At 36.7% G+C, this 20,821-nt stretch overlaps 13 protein-coding genes across 13 annotated transcripts; 6 read left to right on the forward strand and 7 right to left on the reverse strand.

Moving 5' to 3' along the window:
- C9374_013097 (uncharacterized protein) lies at positions 1 to 1,307 on the reverse strand (the record flags this gene model as incomplete). Its single annotated transcript, XM_044688935.1, has 2 exons — positions 10 to 488; positions 636 to 1,307. Coding segments are annotated over 2 exons (1,151 nt in total), but the record flags the coding sequence as incomplete, so codon positions are not given.
- A 174-nt stretch (positions 1,308 to 1,481) lies between these two features.
- On the reverse strand, positions 1,482 to 2,903 carry C9374_013098 (uncharacterized protein; the record flags this gene model as incomplete). The annotated part of the gene is made up of 1 exon (XM_044688938.1): positions 1,482 to 2,903. One exon carries the CDS (start codon positions 2,901 to 2,903, stop codon positions 1,482 to 1,484), a length of 1,422 nt encoding a protein of 473 aa, XP_044541993.1.
- Positions 2,904 to 3,668: 765 nt separating this feature from the next.
- Positions 3,669 to 4,739, forward strand: C9374_013099 (uncharacterized protein; the record flags this gene model as incomplete). Its single annotated transcript, XM_044688939.1, has 1 exon — positions 3,669 to 4,739. One exon carries the CDS (start codon positions 3,669 to 3,671, stop codon positions 4,737 to 4,739), a length of 1,071 nt encoding a protein of 356 aa, XP_044541994.1.
- A 69-nt stretch (positions 4,740 to 4,808) lies between these two features.
- On the reverse strand, positions 4,809 to 6,072 carry C9374_013100 (uncharacterized protein; the record flags this gene model as incomplete). Its single annotated transcript, XM_044688940.1, has 2 exons — positions 4,809 to 5,029; positions 5,091 to 6,072. 2 exons carry the CDS (start codon positions 6,070 to 6,072, stop codon positions 4,809 to 4,811), a joined length of 1,203 nt encoding a protein of 400 aa, XP_044541995.1.
- A 343-nt stretch (positions 6,073 to 6,415) lies between these two features.
- Positions 6,416 to 7,582, forward strand: C9374_013101 (uncharacterized protein; the record flags this gene model as incomplete). Its single annotated transcript, XM_044688941.1, has 2 exons — positions 6,416 to 6,526; positions 6,761 to 7,582. The coding sequence occupies 2 exons, from the start codon at positions 6,416 to 6,418 to the stop codon at positions 7,580 to 7,582; spliced, it is 933 nt and encodes a 310-aa protein (XP_044541996.1).
- A 651-nt stretch (positions 7,583 to 8,233) lies between these two features.
- On the forward strand, positions 8,234 to 10,440 carry C9374_013102 (uncharacterized protein; the record flags this gene model as incomplete). The annotated part of the gene is made up of 2 exons (XM_044688942.1): positions 8,234 to 10,010; positions 10,061 to 10,440. The coding sequence occupies 2 exons, from the start codon at positions 8,234 to 8,236 to the stop codon at positions 10,438 to 10,440; spliced, it is 2,157 nt and encodes a 718-aa protein (XP_044541997.1).
- Positions 10,441 to 10,744: 304 nt separating this feature from the next.
- C9374_013103 (uncharacterized protein) lies at positions 10,745 to 11,869 on the forward strand (the record flags this gene model as incomplete). The annotated part of the gene is made up of 1 exon (XM_044688943.1): positions 10,745 to 11,869. One exon carries the CDS (start codon positions 10,745 to 10,747, stop codon positions 11,867 to 11,869), a length of 1,125 nt encoding a protein of 374 aa, XP_044541998.1.
- Positions 11,870 to 12,309: 440 nt separating this feature from the next.
- Positions 12,310 to 12,996, reverse strand: C9374_013104 (uncharacterized protein; the record flags this gene model as incomplete). Its single annotated transcript, XM_044688944.1, has 1 exon — positions 12,310 to 12,996. The coding sequence occupies one exon, from the start codon at positions 12,994 to 12,996 to the stop codon at positions 12,310 to 12,312; it is 687 nt and encodes a 228-aa protein (XP_044541999.1).
- Positions 12,997 to 13,542: 546 nt separating this feature from the next.
- Positions 13,543 to 14,775, reverse strand: C9374_013105 (uncharacterized protein; the record flags this gene model as incomplete). The annotated part of the gene is made up of 1 exon (XM_044688945.1): positions 13,543 to 14,775. The coding sequence occupies one exon, from the start codon at positions 14,773 to 14,775 to the stop codon at positions 13,543 to 13,545; it is 1,233 nt and encodes a 410-aa protein (XP_044542000.1).
- A 159-nt stretch (positions 14,776 to 14,934) lies between these two features.
- C9374_013106 (uncharacterized protein) lies at positions 14,935 to 16,185 on the reverse strand (the record flags this gene model as incomplete). Its single annotated transcript, XM_044688946.1, has 1 exon — positions 14,935 to 16,185. The coding sequence occupies one exon, from the start codon at positions 16,183 to 16,185 to the stop codon at positions 14,935 to 14,937; it is 1,251 nt and encodes a 416-aa protein (XP_044542001.1).
- Positions 16,186 to 16,255: 70 nt separating this feature from the next.
- C9374_013107 (uncharacterized protein) lies at positions 16,256 to 17,824 on the reverse strand (the record flags this gene model as incomplete). Its single annotated transcript, XM_044688947.1, has 1 exon — positions 16,256 to 17,824. One exon carries the CDS (start codon positions 17,822 to 17,824, stop codon positions 16,256 to 16,258), a length of 1,569 nt encoding a protein of 522 aa, XP_044542002.1.
- A 1,350-nt stretch (positions 17,825 to 19,174) lies between these two features.
- Positions 19,175 to 19,750, forward strand: C9374_013108 (uncharacterized protein; the record flags this gene model as incomplete). The annotated part of the gene is made up of 1 exon (XM_044688949.1): positions 19,175 to 19,750. The coding sequence occupies one exon, from the start codon at positions 19,175 to 19,177 to the stop codon at positions 19,748 to 19,750; it is 576 nt and encodes a 191-aa protein (XP_044542003.1).
- A 550-nt stretch (positions 19,751 to 20,300) lies between these two features.
- C9374_013109 (uncharacterized protein) lies at positions 20,301 to 20,654 on the forward strand (the record flags this gene model as incomplete). Its single annotated transcript, XM_044688950.1, has 1 exon — positions 20,301 to 20,654. The coding sequence occupies one exon, from the start codon at positions 20,301 to 20,303 to the stop codon at positions 20,652 to 20,654; it is 354 nt and encodes a 117-aa protein (XP_044542004.1).
- Between the last annotated feature and the right edge of the window lie 167 nt (positions 20,655 to 20,821).

The raw sequence follows: 20,821 nt of genomic DNA on the forward strand, positions 1-20,821 counted from the left end.
CGCAAATACTGCAATAATACTTGATTGGGACTTTTTTCGAATGCTGTATTCAACCATTGAACATTGGATTGTGTTTCTTTTTCAATTATAGAGCAAACATAAAATGATAAATCTTCAGTTTCGTTGGTTTCGCTCCAAACTCGAACGACATTGTCAATTGATGTTGTCAACAATACATTGGCTGCAAATTCGTCCTTTTTTTGAGAGCCAATTTCCTTAAATCTCCAAGATAAGGATGTAACAGAACGAGGATGAGGTAAATAAATATAGGAAAATGCTTCAGCTTCTTCCTCGACAGCAGAAGGCTCTTGTGTATCGGTGATGGAAATCACAGGTGTGAAAGAGGGTATCACTATTGGCTTGTTTCGATACCAAACCTTTACCAATCGATCATATTTTGACACTGTTGCAAAATACTTCTCATCGGGAGAATATGCCACGATGTGTACTGGTGTAGGATTTTCATATCTCCAAACAACGTTCCATTTCTGAGTGTTATTGCATGGTCACGTAATCAATTATTAATGTCATTTGTTTGAATGAATGGTATGTAGTTCATTGAGACAGCAGAAAAAATTAGTGACAGACCCAAAGTGTTAGAAACGCATTACCAATTCTGGTTAATTTCTACTTACATAGATTTGGCCTAATACTGGCACTCCTTCAAGAATCATTGTAACTCTTCCTCCAACAATTAGACGATCTCCATACAAATTCCAATCCATGCAATCGAACTCTATATCTACAGAATTAATAATTTGTTCAATTGCCCAAGTTGGAGTCTTTTTCGAAAAACCATGCTCCGTTTCGTCCTCCTCTACCTGAGAATAAATAATGATTTTACCCTTTGAGCAAGCTGCGATTCTACTGTGAAGATTGCTCCACTTTACACATGTAACAATGTCATCATGACCCTCCAATATTTGAAGAAAATTATTTCCGGAATAAATCATGATATATTTTCCACTGGCATAGGCAATCATTTCATCTCCCATGTGCGTGGTCCATGAGAAGGCTTGATGATATGGGTTAATGGATCCAGGGCATATTTGCCATGCTCGCACTCCTTTTGAACTTGGTGTGTGTTCTTGTTGTTGTTGTACGGACGATTCTGTTGATGCCGATGGTAATAGCGGAGCAATACCACCAAACACATTGGTCGAAGCGATGGAAACCGGTGTGCTTGGCGTTGATGAGCCCGAAATCATCATGGAACCAGCAACAACGCTACTCGTGCTGGTGGGTGGAGAGTTCATCTTTGGTATTTTTTGTTTTGATTTTTTTAAACTATTTACTTTCATTTCCATTTTTAAATATCAAGAAGGTAAGAAAAACGTTTTTTAATCGAATTGGCACCATGGCTATTGGGAAATGTCTCCTTGTTTGTATGAAAACAGCTCCGTTTAGCGGTTGATGTGATCATAAATAACACCAATGAACGATTGATTGCTCAACACACAAACTAGATTGAAGAAATCGTGCTATTCACACTCTTGCTCCTGAATTTGTAAAACAATTCGAGGTCTTGGATTTGGCAAACTCCCACCTCCTGGCGATGAAGGGTTGTTAAGAGCTGATTGTGCCAAGTGTTGCTGGCTTGAATTTGTCACCACAGAAGTGCTCAACATGGTGAGAGAATCCTTAGTAAAAATTTTTAGAGAATCCATAAAAAACCTCCAAAGTTGTATCGTTAGAGAAAGACACCCCAGTGAAGAACTCCCACTACTATTACTGCTGCTGCTGTTGTTATAATTCGTCCTTGTTACAGGTGTCACTTCATTAAAACTTCCAGTGGATCCACTACTTCTGGGCACAGCTATGGATGTCCTGCTCTCAGAAGTAAGGAGTCCAGACAGTGCCGATGGTAACCCTAAAAAATTTACATCGCTGTTGAAATGTTCATTTTCAATGGATAGATTCTTCTCCAACTTGAAAGCAGCCTCCATATGTGACCCAAAATCATAATACCCGTCAATTTTCTCCTTAATGAAAAATGCATTTTGACGATAAAAGGAGAGAGCTCTTTCATTGTCCACTTTACAATGTAAGGTCAGTTTTGTACAGAAATAAGGTTCAGCAGAGACAACTTCCTCTAATATTTGTAACATTCGACTTGCCAGGCCCTTCCTTCGATGATTTTTCTTCACTCCCAAAGTCATAATGTAACAAATATTATACTTGTCGGGATATCCAAACAAATTTTGCCAAAATCCTCCATCGTGTTTTTCCTCTGTTAAAATTGACGATGAACACACTCCAATAAGCTCGTTGTGTTCCTTACTGAATGACAATAGAGTGTATGTTTTACTCTTGTCCAATAATTTCAAATAAAATTGTTTGTTATATTGTACAGGAAATAACTCTTGTTGTAATTTCTTCAATGAGGGTAAATCATCTCGTGTTACATTCCGATATAAATATTCAGAATCTTCAAATATTATCTTGTTATACATGTGGAGGGGAGAGGAAAGGGATTCATGATGTTGGTGATTGCAATTTGGGAGGTTGGTTGTTGAATCAAGCTTGGATGTGGTGTTCAATAATAATAATTGTTGTTGTCGGCGGTTTTCTTCCACTCGATCCATCACAGAATAATACGATGATGATTCTTGTGGTAATGATACCACTGATGATGATGGTAAAGCATTGGATGAATAGACCGTTGCACGCTGATCCTCGGAACCATGTGTGGTTATTTCAACTGCTGGTATGGCTGTTATTGTTGTTGTATTATTCGTGTCATGGTGTGTTTGAAAGGAAGAAGAAGAAGGAGGTAAATGAGAGTGGTTGCTGTTGTTGTTGTTGTTGTCTCGTAGGGGAATAGAGGAAGTTGTTGGAAATAAAGAAGAACCGGCGGAAGAAATCGATGAAAAATCTCCAAACGAATGATGGTTGGGTCGCATGATCTCAAGTATGACAATTTTTACAACTTGTTCTTTTGAGTGGAGAACTCTCGAAATATCGACTTGAACTATTCATGTAGGAACAACAATATATTCTCCTTTGCCCGATGAAAATTAAGAGCCAACAGTTAAAAGCACAATCTCAAGAGGGAGAAAGTACTTTTTAGTTCTTCTGTCGAGCCTGTCAATAGTAGCCTCAGTGGTATTAGGAAAAATTGAACCACTGTCCGTGAATGCACCTCAATCGAGTTATTAAGTTCTTTTGTTCCTTAACCTTGTTTTTGTGTTGTTCCAGATATTTTCTTGTAAAAGTTGAAACATGTTGTTCAATATCCTCAATGAATGATCTGTTCATGTGGTTTTTGATATCATTGTTGCAAAAGTGATACGTACAGGCTGTCAACACATTGCAGGAAGTTTTCGTTCTTTGGCTCTTTTGCACTTTACAAAAATTCATGGCTGGGAACAAGACCAACACGTCACTTTCAAAGTCTTTTTCTTCAAAGAGAAAAAAAATCAAAAAAGCTTTCCACCGCTGACAGATCGCTCACCTTTTGCTTGGTCGTAATCTATTATCGTTACCCTTCATTCATTTGAAAGAGAATAGATTACAAAAAGATCTGTTGATTTCAAACTCTCCTATATTATACATAATCAAAAAATTGAAGAAAAGCCTATTCTCTCTTCCATTCTTCTTCATCAACAACCGGTTGTAATCATCCATCTTCATAACAACCATCATCATCCGATTTTATTCTTTCAACCATGCAATTAATTTATATCATAGTACCTTTGATTGCCGTCGCTATTGCTTTCTTCTTTATGAGCGGAAGCAAATCCCGACCATCAGAAAAGCTCAAAACTGAAAAGAAGAAGAGTAAAAAGACAGAGAAAAAGGCATCCAGTTCAGTTGTTGCAGCAGCATCTTCTGATGAAGAACCAAGCAAGGCCACTGATGAAATTCAATCTCTTGATGTTGCCGAACTTTACGGATTGAACAAGAGCAACAACAAGCCTCAAGTCACTGAGTCTACTGCTAACAAGAAGCAACAACAGACCAAGGAGAAGCCAACCAAGAAGCAACAAAAGGAGGCCAAGAAGGAGGAACAACAAGAATCCGAGGATTTCCAAGTGGTCAAGAGACCTGAAGTTACTGGTCGTAAGAAGGATGAAACCAAGAAGGCATCTGAGCAACAACAACAAAACGACAAGAAGAAGAAGAAGCAAAATGAAAACAAGTCCATTTTCAAGAAGTTTGAAGAGCCAAAGAAGGAACAATCAGCTTCTGATGAAGATGAAACTGATAAGAAAAAGACACAAGCAAAAAAGACCACTTCCGAATCCAAGACTGAAACCAAGAAGAAGCCAACAGCTGAAACAACTAAAAAGGCTCAACCATCCAAACCAATCGTGGAAAGTGAGGAAGAGGAAAGCGAAGAAGAAGAAGTTGTTGTTGAAAAGAAGCCAACCACTACTCAACAACCAAAGACCGTTGAAAAGAGAAAGACTATTATCAAAGATCCTTATGCTTCCGAGCAAGATTTCTGGGATGACAATGTCAAGGACACTACTCCAGCCAAGCAAGAGGTTGAAGTGAAACCTGCTACCATCAATACTACAGCTACTATTACTTCCAAGAAGCCATCTGCTGTCTCATCAGCCAAAATTGTTGTGAACAACAGTGAATCCACTTCAACTGCTTCATGGTCTCAACAAGAAGCTGGATCACAATCTGCTGGTTCCGATGACTCCAACTTCCCAAAGGTCGGAGCAAAGAAAGTGAAGCAAACTAAACAAACTAAGGGAGCTGGCTCATCAGAAGTTTTGGTTCAATAAGTGAATTATGTGAACAAATCTCTACTACCATATTTATAATCTTTTATTTATATTCATTTAGAATAATTTTTATATATCAACAACAATAAAACATTTTGCTTGTTCCGAACATTCAGCATACCACTGTTGTGTCACAACTCTAAATTCGAATTGCTTGTTCGTGTTATATCGTTCTTTCATGTCACTTCGATCGACTTCAAACAATGAAGCACCAGTTCCATTATTAAAAGGATTACACTCAATCACAATAATCTTTTTGCTTGGTTGTAATATTGCAAAATCCATAATCACTGCGTGACATTTGTAAAGGTTATTGTCACTTCTCACTTAAACAAAACAACCATAACTTACCTTCACCATTCCACTTGGATATGACTGATGATGCTTGTGTGGATTTGTGTAAGAGTATTGGTTTCACTGTAGTATCATAATATTGTAAAATGGATGAGGAAATTTCATCCTTCTTGTCAATGAGCTCCTGAACCAAACACGTGTTATCATATTGGCATAATGCAATAAGCTCATAATTGTGTACGAAACCTCTAAATTCATATTCATAAGTGATTTCTGGGCACCATTCTCTCAATATTAATTTTACATTAAAAACTTCTGGAAAATCTAGAGCTCTAGTCAAGTCTTGCAGAACTCGCTCCGAATTTGTCAACACATCCAACACTTGATTTTCATTCTCAACAGCAAGACCTTGTTGCGAGCATTGCATAAATGATAAATATTCCTCACTGTGACTCATTACGTGAGTGATATAATTGGTAAAATCATCTGCCTCTGTATTCAAAATATAATCTCTGGATGGAATAGCTGCTTCTGATCTATCCTTTCGTTGCTTGTACTTCAAATAACTTGCAATCCATTTCTTTTTCAATAATTTCTTACATCGGCCATAACATTCAGACTGATCAAAGAGTGCTGCATCTTTCGGACTTCTCGTGGAAAGCCTACAAAACACCTTCCTTCCCATAAAACACTTCTCCTGGTTCCATAAATTTCGAATTTGTTCTTTCAATTGTTGTATTGCAATTTCATCTTTTTCGGTTATTTTGTTGGAATGTTTCAATACATATTGTTGATAATAATGAACGAGAGCATGGGCTTGATCTAGACTCAAGTTGAAAAATCTTGTTTTCGGAGTGAGTAGTAATGGAGATTGATCATCATCCTGCTGTACGTTTACATCAATCAATTCCTCACACCATTGATCAATATCATACAGGGATTCATCCACAATCTTTTGAAGACGTTCCTTCATGTATTTATTTTCAACGTTGAAAAGTGGTTGTGAATGGCGAAGACTTGAGTCTTCATATTCGTTCATTTTGTTTTATTGTTGTAAATTATTGTTGCCAATCAATATGAATTATTGCCTCGGATGCTCTCACCCACGTCTTGGAGTCATGCAAAATAAACATGGTTACATTCACCGTTGTTAATCCTTAGTTCAGATCAACTGGTTCTGTTGGATTCATTGAAACATAAAAGTGAGCAAAAGAAATGGCAACAAAATTAAAGATTCCTTCATTGGAAGATTCTATCCAAATATTTAGAGTTATTTAGATGAACGAGTTCAAAGATAACAATGTTGATAGCATTGCAATTGCACTCTCTTCCTCAAATTTCCATTTTGAGTCTTCAGAAGCTTCCGCACACATAAAAAAAAAATGACGATCGAAATATTTAAACTCCTCAAGCAAAAGCAAGTGAAGGATGTTGCAAGACCAACCGAAATGGTGACTTTTCAATATGAAGATAAGCTTCATGAAGTGTTGGAGGTAGGTGAGAGCGTATTTTTGTATCTTTCTAATTCTGGAATTGTTGTTAATAATCACCATCGGGAACATGATCTTGATGAAACTATTAACACAATGATGATCACATGTTGAACATCATGAACGATGGAAAATCATCATGCGATACATCATTGAAAATTAATGAAAATTATTGATGATGATACATCCAAAACAACAACAACAACAATACAACGATACTTGTTTTGATGAAAAAAGAAATTAATGGCTTCTGGTATTGTTTCAGCTCCAGTCATGAAAGGTATTGAATGTGTTGGCTTGATTGATATTTTGGATATTCTAGCCTTCTTGGTGGAACTTTTCGGGGAGACTGAAGTCAGACAAGGAAATGATATTTTCTCGCGATTAAAAACAGCATCAAAATTCCAGGACCAACAAATTGGAGCTATTGCTGATTTCGCTCATAATCCATTCACACCCATTTCTGAGGACAAGTCTCTCTATGAAGCTTGTACCTTGTTAGTCAAGGAAAAATCACATCGTTGCCCTGTTCTCGATAAGGATGGAAAGATGGTCAGCATTTTGACTCAAGCTCAAATTGTCAACTTTTGTGCTCTTCATGTGAAGGATTTGGGCGAGTTGGCTCATCAAAAAGTTGGTCATGCACCATTGGGTGTCTCACCTGTAATCACATTGGAAAAACATATGAGAACAATTGATTGCTTCAAAAAGATGCATCAAATGAAAGTCAGTGGATTGGCCGTCATTGACAACACTGGAATTTTAATCGGCAATTTATCTGCAAGAGATATTAAGGCAATCAACCCAAGTAATCTCTATCATTCACTTCATCAAAGCGTTCACACCTTTGTTCAACACATTCGAGAACAATCCTTCAACGAAAGTCACCCAGCAATTTCATGCTCTGAAGAAACTGAACTAGGTTTTGTTATTGGAAGATTGGCAGCCAACAGAATCCACAGAATGTATGTGTGTGACAAGCAACTTCATCCTTGCAAAGTCATTTCTCTTCGTGACATTATTTCATACTTAATGTCCCAAGAACCACAGCAACAATAATAAACCAAGTATGAATATATTCATGCTGATCTTGAAAATTATCATGTCATGCTATTAATTCTCCTTCATTCTTCCATCTTCATGGTCATCAACGACTTTAAAAAGTTCCTTAAATTACAATCACATGTGATGTGTCCTGTACTTTTTAATTCTTTTAAAAATGCTCACTTTCGAAATCTGTCACTTGCCTTCCATTCTCGATTGTTTGGATCTTGTATGATTAAAAAAACAAGCCAAGATAATTCTTCTTCATCCTTGTGCACAACAACGCATTGCAACAACATCCTCTACATGATTGTGTGTCTTTCCAACACGTGCAATCCTTGCGTTGTTTCCACTCTTGTTGAATAATTTCTGAGGAGTATTTCAATTTCCGAAGCGCTCTCTCTCAACTCTATAATTTACTCTCGCTCCCTCGCCCTCTTCGACTCTTCACTGAATAGGAATTGAGTGTCTACAACGAATAGTTGAAATTTTCCATTGATCCTTTAAAGTTTTTCACTCGATTTTTGGATTTTCGAAACTTTCATTGTCCTCATTCGTCTTGTGAGAATTATTCATAACCAAAGAAATACCAAGATTTTGATATACTATTCTGCATTTTCATCATTGTCTCTGCCTCACCACCACCACAACCACAGAATCATCATCATGATGGACTCGATCATGACAACCATGAACGCACCGAATGGTTCACTTTCGAATGCAGCACAATTATTTACTCTTGTCAAGGAAATGACCAAATGTTATTCGATTAAATTCAATGAATTTCTAGAGAGAGGTCGAGAGGATGATTTTGTGATGGCATTTCGAGAATTCTTGACATGTGAACACAATGACATGACTCTTGATCTCATTTATGAAATTGAAGATTTTAAATTGTGTCCAAAAGAGGATTACAAAAAACGATTTAAAAAGGCAAAGAAAATGATTCAATGGTATATTAGAGATGATTCATCGAGACAAGTGAATTTACCAGCAACTCTGAAAGATCAATGCATGTCAGAATTTGAAAAGTCAACAATTTCTAAAAATGGAAATCATGACAATCTGTCCTCACTTGAAGCCATCTTTGACAAGATTTACACACATCTCCATTACTCTCTAAAAAGTGATAATTTCTTCAGATTTACATCGAGTGACCTTTTCGTGAAATGTATTCTTCAAAATTTACAAACTCTCAAACAAAAACTTCAAAACTCCAACATGTCCAATTCCTCAAACAATAACAACAACAATCAGTCACCACCAAATTCAGCTCCTTCTCATTCCAACACTTCCACCTCTCCTCGTCAACAAGATTCACAAAGTCAACAATTATGGAATAATGTCTTGGAATTATTTTTTTTGGAAATTGGAGAAAAGAAATTATTACCATCCAACCTTAATGCTCCAAACAACAATGGAAACAACTACAACAATACTGGTCATAACAATGGTGCCATTCATGACTCAAGTCCAGTATCTTCTCAGAGTCAATCATCTCAAGAAAATGATTCCAATGTCACGAATCATCCAAAATTGGTACCTTCCCAATTCTTCCTTAATGTAAATAGTTTCAATTCCTCATCAGATTCTCAATCCTCATCGCCCAATTCTTTATTGCCTTCCACTTCTCCTCCTCCTACTCTTTCTCCAAGAGGTTTAAATCAACAATTACTTACAAAAGATTTAACACAACTAGCTTTGGAATTGGATGAAATTTTAGAAGAACCATTCACTCAAAATCGAATGGTTCATGAAAAACATTTTCGATTTATTCATTCATTGGCAATGTCGAATAATTTATTTACAAAATTAGATCCACCTATTGTGAACCATGAAAAACAAGAAAATACAAATCAAAATGGATCCAACGCTCCAGTTGCATCCATGAATTGGACATGTGCCTATACTGCTGACTTAAAACATCCAAAAAAGAAGAAATCTTATCGATTATTTAAACAAACTGGAATTTTAAATGCATCTCCGTTGGAAGTTTTGTATTCGATTTTGGATGCTGAATATTCGAGAATTGTTGGAGATCAAATGAATGAAGAATCCAATCCATTGGAATATGTGTCATGTGATTTTTCCACAAATAGAAAGAGGAGAGCATTGTCAAATCCTCCGTTGAAAGAAAATGGGAATTCCAATTCGTGTGAAAACATGACATCTTGTCAAGAAGATGAATTTCACTCGACTTGGGCCACAAGAATGCTTTTCAAATTAGGTTTTCCTTTGAAATCAAGAGAGTTTTTAGTGAGCATGTCATTGCGAAATGAAACATTGGCCATGTGGGATTTGAATGGAACGAGAAGTGAAAAAATTTTTAGAGAAATTTGTAAAGATCCTTATTCGAATTTTACATTGGTGAGGGCTCCTTATCAATACAATGAGGATAAGATTGATGTTGTGAAGAATCATACACGTGGAATATTTTTTGGAGGTTGGTAGTATTTTTTGATGAATGGACTCCTAACTGTCAATTGTCAATAGGAACCATTATTGAAAAAGTTTCTGAAAACCAAACACGATTCACTCTCGTTTCACATATTAACATGAATACCAAAATACCAACTTCACTCTATTACAGCTCTGCTCGAAATCGAACGGTCGAAGTGATTTCCTCCATTCAGTCCGTTGTTGAAATTCTCAGAAATCGAAAATATCAAAATTCTACGTCAGACGAACATTCAAGCAATGAGAGTTTATCTTCTTCTTCTGAAACAAGTTCGAACATGAAATTATTTCCAACTTCTCCTCGAATTTTGGAAAAAACCATCAAATCAGAAATGTTATTAAGGACACTGAATGAAAATATGCAAAAAATTGGATCGAAATATGGATTTACCATTGAAGAGTTGATTTCACATTAAACAAAATTATTATTTCCAAATTCAAAAAATTTCGAAATTTGTTCTTAAAAAATCTTTCAAGAAAATTAAAATCAACAAAATATTGGAGATGACACCACCACTCCGATTGCTTGTAGAACAGGGTCAATTCGATCTCATTGATGAAATATTTTCGTATTGCGATAAACGATCGATTTTTCGAGTGTTATTTCAATGGTTACAATTTTACAAAAACTTCATCAGTCCAAATAATAAGTCGGAAATATATCAAAATTTTTTTTTAAATAATGTGCAAGAAATTCTAGATGTGTATGGATTTAAATTTATGCAATTTCGAATTTGGAATGTTTATCGACGTGTGGTTGAAAAATTTGAAAAATACATCGAGTTGAAAATTGCAAATGATCAAGACTATTTGTTTGATAAACGTTATGAAACAAATACTCCCTGGATTAGAAACGTCACAGAGGTGAAAACTCTTTTCCATGTCTATAAAACTTTGACACAATTATTTATTACCAAAGATGGAATTATGTATATTCCCAAATATAATCAGAATGACATACATTCACAGCTTGAAACCATCAAAGATTGCATCACTCAACATTTATCTTTATATTCAAAATTATTTAACAAATTTCACAAGGACATGACTCTATTCGAAATGTATAATCAAATTCTTCATTTCGAAATCCAACAATTAACATGTAATTTTTGGAAATTTAATAACCAACCACTAGTTCGGTTACGTAGCTCTACAAAACCCATACAAAAGGATTCAAAATCCTTGTTACCTCTTCACATTGCCTTTCACATGGATGATGAATTAATGAACGATGAAAATTATGATCGACATAATTTACTTCGAGATTTTGAATATTACATCTATTCAGAAGCTGGTCCTCTCATACCTTATTGTAGTTTAACAATTTCTCAAACTATTATTCAAGGATTGAATTGTCGCTTAAAATTTGCACGCAATGAATCAAACACTGAGATGAATTTCAAGAACACATTTTTCAAAGAAGGAAATTATTGTGAGAAAATTGAAGAGAATTTGGATGAATTGTGGAAGAATCGCGATGCTCTTTATTTCAGTGATGCAGTGATATTTTTATTTGATTCTATGAAATTGAAAGAAATCAAGTCAGAGATCAACCTTGACACATTGGAAACCGTTGAGTTATTACCTTGCTTACGTCGGGTGATTTTACAATATCCTTTTTCTCCCATTGTTCTCGTGCTCTCAGATATTTATACTGCCAACGAGTTTGAGAATCAAATTTCTCGTACATTATTGAACTTTCCTCATGTCACTGGTGTTTATGAGTATGCACAAGATAGAACAGTATTGGAGGTGGCTTGTAACAGTGCATTGTATGGTTTGAGGAGCTGTGCACAGTTGCATGTTGACCTCACGCAACAACGAAAAACATGTGAATTGCAGTAAGAATGTACTTGTTGTTCTACTTGGATTAAAAATCAATGAGGCAAACAATTTTGAGAATAACCAAGATCCATGTTTCCATGTCATGCAATGTCTCAGGTTCAAAATCATTATTTGTTGTCGTTGTTAGGATTTTTCCACAGAGCTTGTGGTAAATCAGGTCGTTCACTTGTTTGAGGCTAAAAAACAGGAAACCTAGTTTCGAAAATTTATTGGGAATGAGTTTGTTACACGATGCCTTTTTTGTGATGGACGTATTGTTATTACGTTCGATTGTTTTGATTTTTTACAGCAATCTGGAGTAGGCAGACGAATAGGTATTTAGCAAAAGAAGATCCTAAAAGAGCCGGTAATTCTCACTCAGCTAAAAGCCCCTCTTTTAGATCAAGATCGGGATTGTTATCGAAACCTCACACACACCAACGAAAGTAGTAGAAACTGTATTATTTATTATTATTTTGTTGTTTTTGTAGTTCTTTCATCAAATCCTGGTGCTGCTGTTTTTGTTCTTGCTGTTGCGCAATCAACACACCCATCAAATCCTGGTGCTGTTGTTGTGAGGAGCGCATTACATTGAGCAACGCATGCAATACTTCCTGATGCTGTTGCTGATGCTGTTGCCGTTGCTCATACAACACATTCAACACTTCCTGATGCTGTTGCTGATGCTGTTGCCGTTGCTCATACAACACATTCAACACTTCCTGATGCTGTTGCCGTTGCTCATTCAACACTTTCTGATGCTGCTGCTGTGTCTCGCGCATTACATTCAACATCTCCTGTTGGCGGTCGTCAGACTTTTTCGCGTAGTCTTTGAGCTCCACTAGAGCCTTATGGATACCGGAAAGGCTTACCATGGTTTTTTTTCCTAAGGAAGACTCCATTTCATCAAACTCGGTGTTTGACTCACTTAATTCATCGACCTGCAAATCTCCCTTTTGAGGAGAGGAAGTCTTGCTTGACGAGCTTTTTGAGCTCGTTGATGAATTCCCATTCTGCTCAATGAGTACAATATTGCGCTCATTATCAGCGTCTACTGCAGCTTTTTCATGGACGCTCAGGGTTAGGTAACTTGCAGCGTTATTGGACATACTGTATTCATTGGATGATGATGGATGTTGTGGAACCATTTTTTTGTTATTGGTGTTAAGGTGGTGGTGGTTCAAGAGAAACTTATAAGTGTTTCAAAGCTGTTCATCACTCCCGCTCGTCCGTTGTTGGTCCAACTACAATTTTTTAAAGCCTTTGCAAAGCCTGTGATTCCACAGTGAAAAGGAATCTCATTGTAATTTCATGTTGTAAAACTTTTGTTACTGGTTTTCAGTAAAGCTGTAAATTGGATTTCCAAACTAGCCATAATGAGGCAAGAAATCTCAATATACTATCAACATGATACTGCTTACATTACATTTATTTTAACATAGTTTGTTTTTAAATGAGAGCAGAGCGGTGTTTGTTTGAATTGGTTGAACTCACAGTGATAGGTCTTTGTTGGATGTTTAAGAAGTGGCAGTCGCGTATGTTAAGTTATTTGTCTTCAATGATCAATGATTATGGACATGGTCTTGTTGTTGTTCGTTTTCTTGGGGCCAGGACAAGCATCCTGCTGTAATACACTGCTTGATGAAATAAAGTTTCACACCATTATTCAAAATGTACTTGTTGTTGTTCTTCGATTACAAATCAGTGTTCTCAAAAGTGTAGTGTTTGCAAGTTATGGAAATGTCATGCAACGTCTCAGGCTCAAAATCATTATTCATTGTCGTTGTCATGATCTTCCACAGAGCTTGTGGTAAATCAGGTAATTCACTTGTTTGAGGCCAAAACACAGGAAATATTAAGGCAAATTCTGGAACATGAATTTGTGTCATGATCAATGTCCATACTGCTTTTAACAATGGTCGTGTTTTGGATGAAACTAAATTATTTTCGAATAGCAATAATCGTTTGAACCCAAACACTTGGATGAGAATTTCTTTGGCAAATTGAACACATGGATGACGGAAATGTCTCTTGTCAATTTTGAACACCAGATCTTGTGAATACTCTGGAACTTGTTCCAAGAAATGAGTATTGAATGAAAAGATGCTTTTGAGAATCATTTCTCCATTGAATATGAGTGTGTTATAACACAAGAATGGCATGTCCTCAATCAAACATTCCTCATATTCAAGTTCTTGAGATTTGTAAACTATTTTCATCCATTTTCTTCTCAAATTGATGTTAAATTTTGATTTGAATAATTTGAGTTCATCAAAATGAAATTCTGTCACGTTTTCGTCACTGATCATGGATTCATGACAACAACTGACACAATACGACACCAATTCTTCGGAGGACATAGTGGCACTCTTTTTAACAATAAAATTCTCAATCATTCTTTTCTCGTTCAATTCCAATAAACATCCAATATCCAATCTTGCAACATGTTGTTTCACATATCCTTCTCCCCCATCTAAAAATTCAATTAAATAAGTCCATGCTGCTTGTTCACTTGAGAAATAATCGAGTAGTCCACATAATCTACATGCTTCTATTTGTTTTTGATAAGAAATAGATGAATTATTTGAGTTATTTTCAGAAATGTAAATTTTCAATTCCAATGATGTCACACAATCCTTGCATGGCTGTCCATAGAGCTCTCGATTTGAACAAATTGCAATCAATAATTGCGGATTTGTCAATGAGGTTGTTTCATATTGATACACAACATGTTGGCCAACGTCTTTCTTGATAGCTGTCAGTCGAAGTAATACTTGTCCTGTGATAGGATGTGTCATCCTTCTTTCTGGAATTTCACTTTGAGCAAAGCAGGAGTTCGTCTTGTTGGTTTCATGGTCGTTGTTGTCCGAGTTTTTCAATACTAGTTTCGAAAACCAGTTCGGAATGAGTTTGTTCCATGGTGACATTTTTTTCGGTGATGTCTCACCTCAATGTGTTTAATTAACAATGACCGGAAATAATTTTGCACACAATGAACTTGCAATGCTCACAAAGAGAAATTAGTTGAACTGGAAGGTTGATGACTCCACAAGAGAATGTATAATGGCTCACAGTGAATGCACAACTTAAACAAGTGATTTTCTAAATACCACTGAAGGTCCAACTTCATGAAATTCTCCTCGCGTAATCCATTGTGATTGAAAGGTAGAAAGAGAGGATAAAATTGAGCCACCAATCCATGCTGAATGAAGCCGTTCAGGAGGGGCCACTACTTTGATTTTCACAGCAGAGGGAGCTCTTGCTATCATTTCACTGCTCACTCTTGCGCCCAGGTTGGACATGAGAGTGTTTCCTCCGCTCAACACAAGATTTCCATATAAATCTTTTCTGCAATCAATTCCAGCACCACTCACTGCTTCGAAAATTAAATCTCCTAAACCTGTCAAACTCTTGGCAGAAGTGTCAGTGTGCATGAAACATTCTGGTTGAAACATGAGCTCTCCACACTCTTGTAAATCTCGTTCACACAATTTCAAAACGCCACCTTCTGGAAGTTCATATTGCTTGAATGTCGTATCATCATAAGTTTCCCAATATGTCCTAATGGAGCATTGTTGTTCCTTGATCTTTTTCACTTGTTCGTGACATTGATAATAATGATTCATACTCTTGAAAGTTTGGTTGTTGCTAGTTGCAGATAAAGTATTATTCATCATGGATGACAACTCGCCTCTCTCCATCAATCGTTTCATCAACTCATCCGTGATATCTCTTCCTCCCAAATCCAATCGTTTTATACAACTTGGCATGGTATGTCCCTCGTAGATGGGCAATATAGTGGTCACGCCATCTCCAGATTCAATACTGAATGCAGAACATCTTCCAGAAGCATAGACAGATAATACTCCAGTGAGCTGGTATTGAGCTGTCTGTACTTGAAAACGTTCAAATAATAAGGAAAAGTATTGCAATCTATTTTCAATAGGGTTGAGAGCAGGTTCTGTAAATAGAATCATCATGGAAGTCAAGGCGTCTTCTTGAGCTTTTGAATTGTTCGGATGTTGCTTATTGGCAAGAACATTTAAATAGTGTTCTATCAATAATTCCATTGAATCCCAATGAGTAACCACTCCTCTCTCGATGGGATATTCAATATCCAAATATTCCGGAATGGTTGATGATGATTTTAAAAATTGATCTTGGGGAGTCGTTGAAATGAGCTGAACTTGAGGATCCCATGATGATGAAAAAATTGAATCTTGTTGATGATTATGATAACGACCAACCACACTTTGGAACACTACATAGGGTGCATCCTCACCAGAGAAACCAATACGAGATTGACTCGAGCCCAGATCAAACACCAACGAAGTCATTTTTTTGTGATTGAGATCTTTGTGCAAGTTCACGAGTCGTTGTTGGGTGAATAAATTTATTTGTACCTCTTCAATTCCCAAACACAAAAGTACAAAGTGGTGGTCTCGTATAATCCATAAAGTTGATTCGATCGAGTTGAGGATCAAGACAAATAACGTCCACGTTTTCGAAAACATGCAAGTCCTTTCGCTGCAAATTGAAAACTAGTTCCATCTTTTCGTATGGAAAGTACCAGTGCAAGCAAGTGCTCATTTCGAGCACAATACTTCCTGTGCAGGAATAGGTCTGTTTAGCAAAACATTTGAAATGATCAAATTCGAAATCGTTGACGCTTTTGAAATACTTGTCCATGTATTCCTCGTGATACCATTGATCGAATTTTGTTTTCATATTTTGTTGTGATTCAGAAGAATCCATGAAATCCTTAGAATTGGATAACAGCTGTGAAAGCTCATTGTAAAACTGGATTGAAAATGTGTCATAAAAATTTCCTCTGCATAGGTAAAACATAACTCTCATCAGTTCAAAATATAGATATTCAAGACGTTGTTCGTGTTTCACAAGATCTCTCATAAAAGAAAGCCAATTGCAAAGAGTGTCGTTTGCAATTCTTTGAAATATAGGTGGAGATTCTTCTAAAACAGGTTCTTCCTCTTTGCCACCATCCTCTTCACTGGTCAGTGATTGAAGTTTGTACTTTCTCAAAAAGGTATCAAAGTAACCATGAAGATTTTCACTTTGTTTCATCACTTGCTCTGTAAATTGTGTTAAAATAATTGCATTATAAACGTGACAATCATTTAAAAAAGCTGGACTTGCGTTGTTTGTTGTTTGCAAGACTATGTCAGTGTCTGTATTGTCTTGGGGTTGTGAAATTTCCTTTCCTCTACAAAAACACAGAATCGACTGTTCAGGATGTTCTAAATTTTGAAATTGGAACACGGAATCAACATAATATCGATATTGAAAGTAATATTTCTTACTAAAGCAAATTCTTTGTAATTGGAATCTTTGAGTAGCTTGCTGCGGCTTGTCTCCTGTAGTAATGATAAACTTCGAAATCTTTGAAACATTACACAAACAACCCCACGCATCTTGATACTGCATGTCGTTTTGTGCTGCATATCGTTGAAGAACCCATTGTGGCTTCTTCGATTTTGAGCCCACAGTATTTTCATCTACGTTAATATTCAAAAACCGTTTTAAATAAGTATAGTCGGATCTACATTCCATCCGATGAAGCAAATGTTGCATAATCATCACGTGAATTTTTGAAATCTTTTCATGTTGTTGAGAGGATCCTGTCCTCAACGAACCAAAAGGACTCTTTTTCATGGCAGTATGCTGAATGGCATGAACAAAATCTCCCCACATTCCACAATCATCGGAACCATCTCCGTTCATAAACTGATACCATAATTTACAAACTCGTTCACATTGTAAGAGGTCGCCAAAGGACAACAATCCATTCATCACAATAATATGAAATAATTCTCGGATTTGAAATATTTGATTAAATAACGTAGCACATGAAATGATATCCGATTTTTGGAGATGATTAATATTGCTGCTGCTCACAACGTTATGTGTTGCGGTTACTGCACGGTTGTGCTTTTTACGAGAAAGATTGTTGCCCATTTTTTTGGAGTTCAGTGTTCCTTAGTTGCCAAAATTTTCGTGTGAGGTTCCAACACAGTGTTTCAGCTACGACAATGAGAAAAGTCAAGACATGAAATTTCCTTAATCCCTTTTGAAACTATGCCAGTGTGTTTGAAGAAAGTGAAAACACTCCCTCGTTGACAACATGAATGTGTTTGTCCCAAAGTAACTTGGCTTTAAATGGGAATTGACATGCATTCTTTTCGAGAATTATGATTTTCACACATCGCTTCATAAGGCTGAATCTTTTCATTGTCATTTGGTATCTTCTGGATTCAATCATCTCCTCTAGATGCACTGATCACCATTCCATGTTCATGAGTTTTCACTGACATCATTTAATACTTGTGTGGATGGTCAGAGATACTGCTGAACCTGCCATCAAACCATAAACTTTTGATAGTAATTGAAATTGTAGAAAGAAGGTGTGAACATGATACAACAAAGAAGTGAGATTTATGAAATGTCACCCATTGTCCTTCAATCATGAAACACATACAACTACTCATGAAATCCAAACACGCGAAATGAGCTGTCCATATTTCCATACTCTTGTATTAGTACAGGATTCATCTTCTCGACAACTTTTAACATAAAAGCCAATGTTGTCTTCCTGAAGAGTTCTTCACCTTTTTTGGCGTTCTCCAAATTCTGAATTCGTTAACATTTTGAAGCATTCGTGACATCATTTTGTCAAGTTTCAATTTTGAAAAAATGCAATTTTGAAAATTTCGTGGACTCATCTTTCACCCTTACTAACCCAAATGAACTAGGGTCAACCAATAGTTTTCCCACTATCCAAACTTCTCTCTCTTTCAATGGCAGTCTTGGTTCCTAATTAGAACGGACTTCTCACGTCTTTATCTCAGACAACGTATTTCAAATTGTATATTCGTGTCAAAGCTGTGGAAGTCAATTACGAAATACCCTGATAGAGCAACAATAATGCACGACGATGAAGAGAGAGATTCACTGTTGCGAGTGTCCGCAAGATTTGGGTTGAGGGAGTGATTGAGTGATTACTTGCTCGTTTGAATCGATTCTGTGGGCTCTTTTATACTCATCGTCAGCGAAAAAGATTTCGTTCTCCACTTCAAATAAAAACGAACAAATCCAAGACCTCTCTGAGAAACATCCACAAACTTCGACATTGAAAGGACGGAATATAATTTTCAAGTGATCTATTTAACTGTTCCACCTACAACAGTTGTAGTACAATAATAGAACACAGCTGCTCGTCTCTCTGCAATATATTTTGATTTCAATTACGGAACGAATCGTTCGTGTAAAACCTCACCTCTCTCTGCAAGCAACAACAACGATATCAGAATGCCATCATCCAAACAGCTCCGATCTTCTTGTGCCACCAATACGACTCTAAACTCTTCTCCATCCCTCTCATCATCGAATGATTCCATGGGCGATTCGGGATCATCCCAAACGATTGCCAATAGCCCTTCGTTTGATGTGAGTACAAGCAGTGGTCGCCAACCCCGTAAATTAAGAAAGCAAATTAATACAAAGGCTTTCAAAGAGAATTACTTTGAATTAGATATCACTTCATCGAGCGAGGTTCAACTGCTTCAATTTAGAACTACTGACACTTCTCGGTCATCTACTTCCTTGCCGACCACCACCAACAAGAAGGAAGTTCATAAGCCTCCAACAAGATCAATCATGAATAATAATAACAACCAGCACTCTCCTCGACCACCACAGAGAAAGCAGAACCAAATCCCTACTCAAACGTTGAAGGAAGAATCAAACAACAAGAAGAGAAAGACCATGGATCATAATGTACCAAATCTTCAAGAGGCTCCAAGTGCTTTCAATACGACCACAAGTATTTCGTACAACAATAATGTCAACAACCACTCTATGAAGATCAAAGAACCAAGAAGATGAAAACATCACCAACCCCTTCCTCGTCCTCACCCAACCAAGCTTCAGTGGTTGCCCAAATTCAAGAGAAGGTTGAACAAATGATTCATGAAACTATTCCATTCATCTGTTATTTGAATTCTCTTCAGAACAACACTGTAAACACTATGAACCCTTCCAATCAGTATCGACAAGGCTCTCCAGAAGCTATGAATAGCTGCCAAGACTCATCCATACACCAAATAATGGGTTCATGTAACGAGACATCCCAACCCAACGCCTATGCTCATACGAACCAAGAACAAGTAACTGGCGTACCAGCACCAACGACATTGTTTGTCAATTCGTTCATTCCACCACATCCTCCACGTCAGCATGACCATCATCATGGCGAATTATTACATTCTCATTCGTCATCAATGGTAAACAATGTACCTCAACCACCAACAAACACTACCTTCAACGATGCTAATTTTCAAGAACTGTGTAAGATCTTGACGACTATGCTTGAACGTGATCCTCATGCCTTGCAACAACTTTTACAAAACCACTCGATCAGAATCCTTCACCAACAATGGTGTCTAGTCATTCAGAATCTGTGGTTAATCCTACTACTCATGGATCTCTTCAACAACAAACTCTACCTGTCGACCTCAGTTCGTTGCAAGATTTGATCTCCTTCTCAACTCCAATACTTGTTGATCAACAGGTTCTACCTTTTCAGACTGCAACAACATTGACACCTCCAATTCAACAGGTAGTGAGCAATATCAATGTTCAACAGTCACTCCCTCTCGACACCAATACTTTACAAGATTTGAACTCTCTGTTGATGCTTAATTGCATGAACAATGGAAGTGCAACTTCTAATGACGACTCTTCTCCATTACTCAATATTCCAAGTAGTAACATGTTCTTTCATGAATGAAAGATTAGAGTTTGGATTGGATCCATCTCTTTTTGAATCAAAAAAAGTAACACACATCGTGCTTGTTCAACACAATTGAAAATCAAAATACAAAATAAATTCTCCACCATCATTATGTAAACTTATTCATTTCGTTAACAGCAGAGATTAGTAATCAATTAATTAAA

This window comes from Naegleria lovaniensis, assembly GCF_003324165.1.
Source record: "Naegleria lovaniensis strain ATCC 30569 chromosome Unknown tig066, whole genome shotgun sequence".
Classification (NCBI taxonomy): domain Eukaryota; phylum Heterolobosea; class Eutetramitea; order Acrasida; family Naegleriidae; genus Naegleria; species Naegleria lovaniensis.